At 46.1% G+C, this 11,946-nt stretch overlaps 1 protein-coding gene and 1 non-coding gene across 2 annotated transcripts; both read right to left on the bottom strand.

Moving 5' to 3' along the window:
• Window positions 1-365: 365 nt before the first annotated feature.
• TIPIN (TIMELESS interacting protein) lies at window positions 366-6,873 on the bottom strand. Its single transcript, XM_039723326.1, has 8 exons — window positions 6,563-6,873; window positions 6,053-6,210; window positions 5,483-5,576; window positions 5,176-5,251; window positions 3,916-4,038; window positions 3,304-3,367; window positions 1,259-1,447; window positions 366-975 (listed from the first exon to the last, which is right to left on the bottom strand). Exons 2-8 carry the CDS (start codon window positions 6,183-6,185, stop codon window positions 824-826), a joined length of 831 nt encoding a protein of 276 aa, XP_039579260.1. The 5' UTR covers window positions 6,186-6,210; window positions 6,563-6,873; the 3' UTR covers window positions 366-823.
• Window positions 2,306-2,439, bottom strand: LOC120509232. Its single transcript, XR_005629199.1, has one exon.
• Window positions 6,874-11,946: the final 5,073 nt, after the last annotated feature.

Here is an 11,946-nt window from a genome sequence, read left to right on the forward strand (position 1 = left end):
ACTTCCTTCTCCCTACGAGGATATAAAAAGCAAATTCCTTCATAAAGTAACAACTGTTGCCCTGAGAGTAGTGGCTCAATTCAGTGTGCAGAAATTCAGTACTTTTTACCCCTTTATTAGAAGGGGTGATTCCTCTTCAGAAACAGAAAACTGTTGTGTAAGGAAAAACAGGACTGTTGTGTAAGGAAGACCAGGACTCTGTCTAAGAGGAGGATGAAGCAGAGGCTCAAGCAGAGCAGGATGAGAAGGAAGGTCTCATTCCCTGAGGGGAGGTGCTTGTCTGGAGAGAGATGTCTGACCCAAGGGATGGGGAAGTGTGGGAGCCCTGGCCTTGTAGCGGCCTCATACCAGAATTTCAGGTTTGATTTCTGAAATTTAATAGCTTCCATTTAATATGAAAAATATATAAGCAATGGATAAGCAATTAAAAAAAAAATCCAGTACCCCTGTTAAAGACCTGTTAAAAAACCCCAAACACACCTTTAATAGCAACTTAATACATCAACATCCCAGTTCATTTGGTTTAACATAAATTATAAACTATATTCAAAGTAGGTCCAAAAAGTCATAAACATTTCCTAGAAAACATTTTGGGAGGTGGAAAAGATGGCTCAAGTGCAGCTGAAGAACTTTGTTCTGTTTCCTGGTGTATGGAGCTGCTCCCCTGCAGCTTCCAGGGAAGAGTTCTGTCCTTCAGTGATGCCATGGGAGAGACTTCCCTGAAGCCTCTGCAGTGCCCAGAGCCAGCAACATTTCAGTACAATGACAGTACTTAAAGCAGGGGGGTCCTTTGGTCAAGAAAGGCATTCATGGTGTGAGGGAGCTACTGCTCTTCCCAGGCACATCCCAATTCATCATCTCCACCTTCTGTGGGAGCATCCTTGGCTGCAGGAACCTGAGTGTCTTCAGTAAGCTCAGGGGGATCCTGAGCAGCTGGGCTGTCAAACTCCTCTTCTGAGTAACTGTTGGGGAGCTCTGTTGAGCAAAAAAAAGCAAAGGCATGAGCAGACAGCATTGCTGTGTTTAACTGCTGCTTCCATCAGCAGAATCCCAGGCTGTGGCAAAGGCAGCTCAGAGATAAGTTGCATTTCACCAGACAAAGCTGTCACAGCTCGGTACAACCACCAGGGAGTTCAGCTACAGGAAAACTTCAAATGTGGGAGTTGCCCACTGCAGCACTTACAAGGAAAACCATCAGGGCCGTGAGCCAGCAGCTCAGGCCCCTGGCCCCCCGTTCCCAGAGAAATCAGGTGCTTACCCTGGTGCTGGGACTGGCTGAGGCCCTGCAGCCGCGCCTGCCGCCGCTCCAGGGCCAGCTGCCGGTTCTTCGCCATCCGCTCCTGCTGCTCCTGCGTCAGGCTCGGCCCAGCCAGGGCACTCTGCTCTCCTGCACTGCCACACTGGGAATGTGCAGCTTCTGCATCCAGCCCATTGCTCTGCCCTTCTCCTGGTTAAAAAGGATGGGGGGCAGAATCAACACTTTAAACCCACAGAGATCCACAACACATCAGTCAAGAGAATATTCTGAAAGCATTTCTGTGTTCTACATTTTGTATTGACAGCTGAAACTCACTCCATAATTTAATTTTAATGGGAAATTTTCTGCCTAGGCCCACATCCCCAGTATTCAAAGGGCACACACAACAAGTGCTCAGAGCTCACACGCACAACAATCAATGCCTGAGTACAGAAGCACAGCTCTGTGTACTGAGCAACAGCAGCTGTCTGTTCTGAAGGCTCAAAAGGGACAGGAAATCCAGGCAATCCTTAGGGCCAGGTCATTTTCCTCCCAACACTGCTAATAAAACACTGTCCTTTAGAAAGTGGCAGGAGTCCTACAGGAATTCCAACCTTTCAAGGCAGGCTGTGGGGCAGTAATTGAAGGTGTCCCTTAATTACTGTCAAAGGGGGTGGAACAGGATGGGTTTTAAGGTCCCTTCCCACCCAAACCAATGCAGGATTCTGTGAATCAGAAGTCTGAACACATACATTGAGTACTCAGTTCTGAATTCAGTGTGCTCTATTACAGAGACATTCACTCATCTGCCAGCACTGAAACGTGGAGGCAGTTCAGCTAGACAACTTCACCCACCCAGAGAGCAGCAGAGCACCCAAGGCCTCTGCACCGCTTCAAGCCTAGGAATAGGAACACGAGCTGACAAAAAGGCTGGGTTGTTAAGACAACACCCCAGCCTGAGGTTTTATTTCACACCCGTGAGAGCCTGCTCCAGTTCCTCCCCCGAGGGCTGCAGCAGTGCCCTCCGGCCCAGCGCTGAGGAGCAGCCCAGCTCCCAGCAGGCGGGGCAGTGTGTGGAACCATCGCACAGAACGATCCCATGGCTCTGCGGACGCTGTCGGCAGGAACCACTCGTGTTGCTGTCCGGGGCTCCTCTGGCCGCAGTGCAGCTCGGGCACTGCAGCAGCAGTGAAGGCAGCCACGTGTCACAGCTGCCCCAGGGCTCCCCAAAGCCCAGGCCAGCTCTTTCTGCTCATCAACTCGTCCACAACACCATTCCCAAGCACTGCCTGGGCTGGAGGCTGAGGTTCCGTGGAGACAAATGGGACAACGGGCAGGTAATGCACTCAAGAGACTGACAGCAGAAACACAAAACCCTGCACAGGTCCTTAGGAATGACAATGAAATTCCCTCCTTTCTGCTGCTAAAGTTTCTTACAAACTACCACGTGAACTCTACTTCTCTTTAATTGAGAAACTGCTTATGTCTAATTTCTGTCTGACTGGAAGAGACTCTTGACTTACATCCTCAGTAAGTGCTGGGTTTTGATGCTGGCAGAGGGAATTCTCCCAGAGCTGTGTGCCAGCTCTCACAGACACAAGTGTCCCCAGCACCAGCAGGCACTCTGCCTGTGAGGGACACCAGCCCCTGACTGCACTGCAACCCCCCACAGAATAACCAGCATGACTTTGTGATTCCTGCTGTAAGAGGATCCAAGAGCTCTCCAGACTGCACTCATGTGAGAGTGCAACACAAACCTGTGTGCTCAATAATTGCAGTTTTAGGGGTTTTTTTGGAAGAATATTTCTAACTATGCTGGTTAATATAGATTTTTCCATTTCCTTTCAGCAGACCTTGCAATTTTATTTATTTTTACACACGTATGTGCAAGTATCAGTTCAGTTGTGCCATCATAAAGACTCACAGAAGCCTGGTTTTAAAGCAGAGATCTCTCAATTTCTTCTACACTAGAAAAGCCTATCATAATCATTCACTTCTGGTCAGTAGGAAGGGAAATAAATAATCTTAAGCAGTGAAGAACTGAACAAATAGCAGAGAGAGCCTACCTTCATTATTTTTGAAGTCTTCATGTAAAATAGGAAGATCGAGTCTAATCCTCTTGAGGCAGGTCTGCAGGTGGGACAGTGAAAGACTGATGTTTCATCTGCAGCAAGGTTTTATGTTCAACTTTGGGAGCAGGGGAAAACCACAGCAATTTTACACTTTATTACTCTGAAAAAATACTCTCACTTCATGGCCATTTGACACACAGACCTTCAGTGCTGTGATCATCTTCCAGTCCTCCATCTACCACCCAGCCAGGCGAAGCTGAATTCTTTATCAGTCTTCTTTTGCAGGTTCAAACGTTAAAAACTAACCAAACCAAACCCAAACCCCCAACCAGTTCCACATGGCTAAGCAACTTGCTGTGGTTAAAGATGTCCTGAAAATGCTGAAGCCAATTCTCTGGAGGATTATCTCATATAAAGAAATGTTGTATCTAAATATAAACATAAATACCAGACAAAGCTCAAAATTGAGGTAAATTTATTTAAATAACATTATGCTTCTCAGCAGTATGCACAACCTAAGTCTTCTTTTGCTGCATAACTGATCCCCTAAACCTACTTCTTGCACTATTCCAAACACCATGAAGAGGAGCTGACAGAAATACATACCTGAACTTCCTTTTTGTTTCCCAAAGACTCCACTACATCAACAAAATCCTCAAACTGCAGCTGTGGGAAGAGCCTGTGAGCCCAGTGCTCCATGTGGTGTATCAGTGTCTTCAGGTCCTCTGCCTGCAGCAGGAAAGACAACACCCAGCTGCTAAAGCTGACAGAGAAATGGGACAGCAATTCCTGAACACAGGCAGCATCTGCAGCCTGCCAGTCTCTGCAAAATGTCAGCAGCACCAATGTGAGGGTAACCTTCCTTCCCCCTCCCACAATCCAGTGTCAGTGGAAGCTCAGCTGTGAGAACAGCACTGACACAAGCTCAGGGGAACATCTGCAGGCCCTGAAGTGTTGTCCTAAACAACCAGGCCTGAACTCAGGCTGAAATAAATCCACAGGGGCACAGCTGGCATTGATCCTGATGTTTACAATGAAGATACATCAAATTAAGCTGATCTAGGAAAGGTTTTTGCACCTTTCAGCACTACTGCCCAGCTCCTTTGTGCTCCAGGGGCAATGAGAACACAAACCAGAGGTGCACGGGTGTCCTTGCCACTGTGCCAGGGGAATCATGGAATTGTTTGGGTTGGAAAAGTCCTTGAAGAGCACCAAGTCCAGCCACTCCCCCAGCACTGCCAAGGCCACCCCTAAAACATGTCCCCAAGTGTCACATCTGAATGTCTCTTAAATCCCTCTGGGAACAATGGCTCCACAGCACAGGCTGCCCAGGGCTGGACAACACTCCTGGTGAAGAAATTTCCCCAAATCACCAACCCAAACCTCCCCTGGCACAACCTGAGGCTGTGTCCTCTTGTTTGTTACTTGGGAGAAGAGACTGACCCTCCCCTGTCTCCAACCAACTCTGCAATATATAAAGGAAAATAGGCTCTGCATGTTGAGTGCACCCAAAACAATCAGAAAGCTTGCAGAGAAAGTCCTGCTTTCTCTTTCCTCAAATGCTATGCCACACTTTTTTTAAAAAACCTTGGGATTCAAAACCCTGCTTGTGTGGATGATACAAGATATTCTGGGATATTCTGCTTTTAGAGTTGAGGAAAAGAATTTTATGACCAAAATATGGATTTTGTTAAAGCATTTTGTGTATATTTTAAAGTTTGCAGCTCCAGAGGCCATCAGGGCCTGTCAGGCACTGCTGGGAAGCTAACCAGAGTTCTGGCCATGCTCCCCACATCAGATGGGCAGCACTCCAGCACAACTACATTCACCTCCCAGGACACAAAACCAAAGCTCACCAGCTCTCACCTCGTGCCCTCTGCCCTTGAACTTGACGTTGTCAAACATGTGTCTCAGAGCTGGGAGCCCTCTTTCTGAAATTAACCTGGGAACAGGAAAGGGGGGAGTTACTTGAAACTCACTTCCTCCTTTCAATTAAAGTTTAAAAAAAAAAAACACAAAGAAAAAACTCTCACACTGCTTGAAACAGCCTAAAGCTTGGATTCTTTCTGTTGATTATAAAGAACTCACACCAGTTTTAGAGGTACCTTAATCATCTTCTCCCACAGCCCTGCACCAAAGTCAGCACACAAGGAAATATTCTGTATAAAGTTACCTCTGGGCATCTAATCTAGGCCTTGGTCTTTTTACTGCCTTCTGTGTGGTCACAGCAGAATCCTTGGTTTGGGACTGCTGGTTTCCATCTGGATCTGGGGAAGAAAACAGCATCATTTAAGTATTCAACTGCTGTACATTTTAAGTATTTATTTGTATTTCTGATAAGTGCATTGAGAGGGTTTCCAACACTGTTATCTCTTCTAAAAGCCAAGTCATAAAGAGTAACTTCCAAAAGTCATAAAGAGTACCTAGGTGCATTGAGAGGGTTTCCAACACTGTTATCTCTTCTAAAAGCCAAGTCATAAAGAGTACCTATAGATCATTGCTGCATAATTATTTGTAGCAACATTTTGTCAGAAGAGCTTCAGTTTTATAAGGATTCCTTTGTGCACATTATTTTCATGGAATCTACAAAAACAAACTTCTCCCACAAGCAGGAGAGCATCGTGTGATTAACAACTTAAATTTACAGTTTGTTTTCTGCCTGTTTTTATGCACTGAAGTCCACCACCACTAATTTCGACGGCACAGCATCAAAAGGGGATTTTTAGGGGTGCCGGGTGCTCACCTCCATTCGCCTGAGCCCATTCTGGATCGTCCCTTCCTGGAGAGGCAGGAGGTGGCAGAGGTGGGAATGTTTCATCGTCTGTGTTCTCATAATCAGGAAGATCGAACAGGTTGTTCTCTAAAGGATCTAGCATTGCCACAAAGAAGCCTTTTCCCCTCCTGCAGAAAACAACAAAAGCATTTAAAGAGAAGCAGCGAGGCTGCCACAGAAGCGGATAATCGCCAATTATATACAATATTTACAGCTTTTTCAGTTAAAGAGCTGCCAATCAGATCATCATACAAATTAAACAGCAGATACCACACACAGGATAACACAACCCAGCCTCGCTGAGCCGAATGAAATAAGGATTTGTGATGTTCCAACTCGCCGAAGTTACTTGGGAGTGGCAGGAATTAACCAAAATTAGCCGATTCCTGCCCACAGCGCTGATCCGTGGAGCCGCGGGGCACTCGCACCCCCGAGCGAAGCCTTTGGGGTGGAGCGGCCATTCCCACATGCACAGCTCACCCCTGGGAACGCGGTCTGCAGGAGGAATCCCCTTCTCCGGCTCCCCCGGCGGAGCCGAGCCCAGCCCGGGCGGAGCGGGCCGGGCTGAGGCGGCAGGAACGGCTCCGGTTCTGTGCTTCGGGAGCGCTTTCTCGAGAGGCTGCGGGCTGAGGCGGCGCCAGGAACGGCTCTGTTGCTCTGTTTCTCTCTCTGTTGCTCTGTTTCTCTCTCTATTTCTCGGTTTCTCTCTCCGCTTCTCCGCGTCAGGAGCGCTCTCCGCAGCGGGGCCGGGCTGAGGGGCCGCCGCCGCCCCCACACGCGCCCGGTCCCGCGAGAGCCGCGAGTCTCGCGAGCTCCCGCCGGCGGCTGCTCGGGGGTTTTGGCGCCAAAAGGCGGAGGGCGGGGCGAGGCGGCTGAGGCGATCCCGGTCCCGGTCCCGATCCCGGTCCCGATCCCGATCCCGGTCCCGATCCCGGTCCCGGTCCCGGTCCCGGTCCCGGTCCCGATCCCGATCCCGATCCCGATCCCGGTTCCGGTCCCGGTCCCGGTCCCGGTCCCGATCCCGATCCCGGTCCCGGTCCGATCCCGATCCCGATCCCGATCCCGATCCCGATCCCGGTCCCGGGAATGCTCGGGGTGGGAAAGGACGGTACAGATCGTCTCATTCTCACTGTAACCCCTGTGAAAAACGCCAGTCACTTGTTTTTGAGATTTTAAAATGTTAATAGTAATAAAATAGTTATAAAAATAGTAATATAATTAGAATGATAAATGCAAACCCCCTCCCTTTGAATTATTATAATTTGGAAATTAAGGGGCAAAGAGATGGGAGTAGGAATAACAGTTCTTTATTAGGGTAATTAAAAATAAAACTGCAGTAATGCAAAACAACACTGCCCTGCTCCCAGGCCAGGGATTCCCACCCTGGCCCAGCCCAGCCAGCCATCCTGAGCTGTTCTCCAGACAAAGCCTGCTGGGAATTGACAACTGAACAGTTTGCACTTGTCCAGGCTGCAATGAATATGCTGAGGCCTCAGAGGTTTGGCAGCTGTGCACATAAAATGCCATGTAAGGATTTGGGCTGCAGGGACAACAGGAGAGGCTCCAGGCTCCTGTCTCCAAAGCAGTTGGAGCTGTGAATTGTTCTCATCTTTTTACAGCTCAATCCACAGAAGTGTATCTGACTTAAATTATGGTCTCTTTGTTTAAACAAACTATATAAATTAATGTAAAAATATGAATCCATTAAAGGAATTGGTTTTCCCTTATTTCTCTATAAATTCAAATATAAATTCAAATTTGACATACAATGTTCCTGGTAATTTAATGTATTCCTTCTAATACAACAAAATCAATTGCAGTTACTTTCTGGTTAAAATTCTTTTAACAGTTAATGTTTAAAATGTGTATTCACAATCTCTGCAGCATCTTTTATAATCAAGAATACATTAAATATAGGGAGGACACACTAATGGATTTTTTAGCACTGAATCAATTAATCTTATCTTTTTAGATATGGCCAATTTCTTCAATTGATTGAGGCAGCTGAAGTATGAAAATTAACACAGAGATTTAATAATAATCATAGATCTAGTGCTGCTAATTTCCAGCACAAAATATTGTAATTGTCATATAAAATTACTGAAAATCAAATATCTACATGATGAGCTCTTTGCATTGAAAATAACAGTGGCTCTTTGTACTGAAAAATCCTTACAAACAACAACCAAAAAGAAAAGCAGAAGATCACACAATCTCTGCAGAGGACACAGGGTTATAAAAGCCTCCATATTTATGCGACTTTGATTAATCAATATTTTTGAAGAGTGTTTAATTAGAAACTGGACTTGATGACCTAGGTGGTTCTTTCCAGTCCTATGTTCCTAATTAAATAAAAAGCAAATGCTGGCAGACATTGATTATTGGTTTTTCCTCAGGAAATGAATAACCAGCCACATGCTGCTAAAATAATAAGTCAGGAAAAAACAAACAAAACACCCCCCACAGGTTGCCTCCATTCTAGAAAACACTTCTGGTTTCCAGTCTAGGTGAAAAGGAAATATTACTGCTTGTTTCTGTTTGATTCCTGTAATTTCATTAGAAAAACAGCAGCAAATTAGCACCTTATTTTATATTTCAGTCTCATTTCCTGCTTTGTTACACGTAATATACAGCAAAGCAAATCTGTCAAATGGATAATTGCTTTCTTCCACGCTTGAAGGGGTTTATTCCTAAGGGAGCAGAATTTGCTCGGCAAAAAAAACCTTCAAATATTGTGTTGGCAAAGCTGCTCATGCCATAAACCCTCAGCACAACTCCTCCCCTTGTATTAATGGGAAGTCACATCCTAAGGATTAAACAAATTTCAGTTATTTGTAATTTATACTTATTTACATTTATGCCTTGCTGATCTAATCTAAATTTGATATTATGCAGGCACCTTAAAGGTTAATTTCTAAGCTTTTAGTATATCACAAAGCACTCAAGTTGTGCTGTGATCCACAGGGCTCTTTTAAATCTGTGTTTCTTGAGGAAAATAAGGTGCAAGGCAGGTTGTGATCTCTGTCTGGCTCTCTGTCAGCTCCCTGCAAATAATTTTTGATCCTCTTGGCCAATTTTATTCAAATTTTTTATCCAGACTTCTTAAATTCCATTGCTTTATGGGACTAATTATTTCCCTAACTTGCTTTGCTAACCACTAAATAGATGAAGAAGTATTAAATCTTGCAAATAGAAGTTTGTGTGCACATGTTTTGGCAGTAAAATATGCAGCTCTATGTGGCAATCGAGTTTGAAAAGTTGGCTTAATTTAGAGGCAATTGATCTATATAGTAATTGTGGTTTTCTTTTCATGCAAGAAATTAGGCAAAATTTTGTTTCTATAAGGGGAAAAAAGTGGTAATGAAGACAAGCTTCTTTGTTCCACTTCTATTTTCAGAGACAAATTATTTCTATTTTTCCAAGCAGTGGTAAAATCAATAAATCAGAAAGCCTCCCTGCTCAGAAGCCTCTCTCTGAAATGACAGTGCCTTCTCTTTTTTTATTCATCTTTTCCTCTGTGATTCACCTCCAGAAACACCTGTTTGTACAGCAAAACACAGTTCCTTCCATGAAGAATATTCCAGTTTCCAAAACGTGTGTGCTGCTTTGGCTGGGGGAATGCACTTAAGTTTTGGTAACTAATGCCCTAAAGTTAAAACTCTTTGTTTTACAGACAGCAGTGCAGGATTTATTTCTGCAGTGGCATCAATCCATATTCCCATGAATTTATTTCTAGATACAGTGAGTCCAAGATAGTTTTGGGTTTTGTGCTTTGGTCAAAGGGATTTGAAAAGAGATTGATGAAATCAGTACTTTCACAGTCCAGGGTTCTGAGTGCAAGGATAAAACACTCCAGAGGAGGGAGCTGTCCCTTAATAGCTGGGATTAGATGGAGGGAATATGTCTTTAATGGCAAAGCTGTGAAAAAAAAAATAATGTTTTTATTTTTACTTTAGAAATGGATAAGATGATAGGAACTCCTCAGCATATTTTTCATTATATATGGGCAACTTTGTTCATCACTTCAGTTTCTGTAAAAACATTAATGATTACTTTGATGAAAATATGATTGTACTTTTGCAAACCACAAAAATTTGAATAATACAGAATTCAGGCTGGTTCTTTATCCAAAATATTCACAGCAGAAATTTTGTTATGGAATTAACTCTGCACTTCTTCTGGTGTCTGCATCAACTCACTGGAGTATAAAACCTGTCCACTGCTGGAAAGATGTTATTCATTCAGGTGGTGTATTCACATGTCTTGTATATGAAAAGGACAATTAGGGAATCTCAGAAAAAAATGGAACTGCCAAATAAACTGTTTTTTCAGTCTTTTACCAGTTCCAAGGCACTACCTCCACCTCAGTGCTGAGTTCCTCGGTGCTGCTTCACTTCTTGGCTCACGTGTCTGTGAGAGGTTTCATTTATCACTTAAGCAAAATTATGAGTAACTGCAGAGTCTTTTCTGCTCCATGTGTCGTGTTTGTTGACAGATGGAGCGCTGTGTGGTAGAGAAATGTACAGCAGCAACAGAAAGAATTTCTCAGCTGTGTCAGAAATCAGAAGAAATCTGTAAGCCCTTCTCACTGTGTGAGTCCCACAGGCCTTAAAAGAGTTTTCAGCTGACCTCTGCTGGATTCAGACAATGAGAAATTAATCTTATAAAGCAACCCAAACTTTAGCAAAGTTCTTTACAGGTCTCAGCAGCAGAGGCAGGATTGTAGTGTCATTCTGTTCACGGAAGTCAAAAGCATGGAACTCCTTTTATCTCGTGAATCTTATCATATGATTAGTGTCTGTGTCACAGTCAACTGCACACGCGTGCCCAGGCTGGCTCTGCCATCCAAACAGGGCTTTGGGTGCTTTAATATTCCACGTCCTGTCCCTGTGAGACCCACAGCGCACCAACAGAACCTTTACATTCCAGTTCTCCCAGGTGGAGAGAGAGCTGCTATGGACGAGCACGTTCCACTGACCACAGCGAGGACATTTATATCGCTCTCACAGCACCTTTTGCACCCCAGCAGGGCCCACTGGAGCAGGGACAGCCAGCTGTCCTGCCCGGGGTGACAGCCCCACACGTCCTGGGCCCAGTGACCCGCGGTGCCCCAGCTCCAGCCGATGGCACAGGACACCTTTGTCCTCCTGCCTCTCTGCTGCTTCTCCTCCGGGATCTGCTCCCGCTGCTCGGAATACTGACAGCCCCACACGTCTCAGCTCCAGCCGATGGCACAGGACATCTTTGTCCTCCTGCCTCTCTGCTGCTTCTCCTCCGGGATCTGCTCCCGCTGCTCGGAATACTGACAGCCCCACACGTCTCAGCTCCAGCCGATGGCACAGGACATCTTTGTCCTCCTGCCTCTCTGCTGCTTCTCCTCCGGGATCTGCTCCCGCTGCTCGGAATACTGCACTTCGCACGTCCTTCAGTGTTAAGTGGCAAACTCAAAAAAAAAATCAGTCCTTTATCGATTTGTGGAAGCAAGTTGATGTTAAAGCAAGGTTCCGTTTAAGTCATCGTAGAATAGGGTTAGAAGGGGCCTTGAAGCCCATCCAGTGCCACCGCCTGCCATGGGCAGGGACACCTTCCACTGTACCAGAGCTTCCACTATCCCAGAGCTAAGACTAAGCCCCGTCCAGCCTGGCCTTGGACACTTCCAAGGGATGGGGCAGCCCCGGCTGCCCTGAGCAGCCTGTGCCAGGCCTGCCCGCCCCGCCAGGGCAGGATTATCGCCGCTGTCGCGGCCGGTGCCGGGGCAGGGCGGGCTCGGGGCGGGCTGAGGGCAGGAGCGCTGTGAGGGCAGGAGCGCCCTGAGGGCAGCGCCCCCCGCGGCCTCGCTGCCCGCCGCGCGCGTGCGCGCGCTC

Source organism: Passer montanus, unplaced genomic scaffold, assembly GCF_014805655.1.
Source record: "Passer montanus isolate IOZ18808 unplaced genomic scaffold, ASM1480565v1 scaffold5, whole genome shotgun sequence".
In the NCBI taxonomy this organism is placed as follows: Eukaryota; Metazoa; Chordata; class Aves; order Passeriformes; family Passeridae; genus Passer; species Passer montanus.

Bases quoted from the DNA above. Each gene is read 5' to 3' on its own strand.
- TIPIN (XM_039723326.1), bottom strand. From the start codon at position 6,185: ATGCTAGATCCTTTAGAGAACAACCTGTTCGATCTTCCTGATTATGAG. The intron at 3,368-3,915 runs GTATGTATTTCT...TCCCACCTGCAG, and splicing joins GAAACAAAAAGGAAGTTCAG to ACCTGCCTCAAGAGGATTAG. The intron at 976-1,258 runs GTAAGCACCTGA...TTTGCTCAACAG, and splicing joins CAGCCAGTCCCAGCACCAGG to AGCTCCCCAACAGTTACTCA.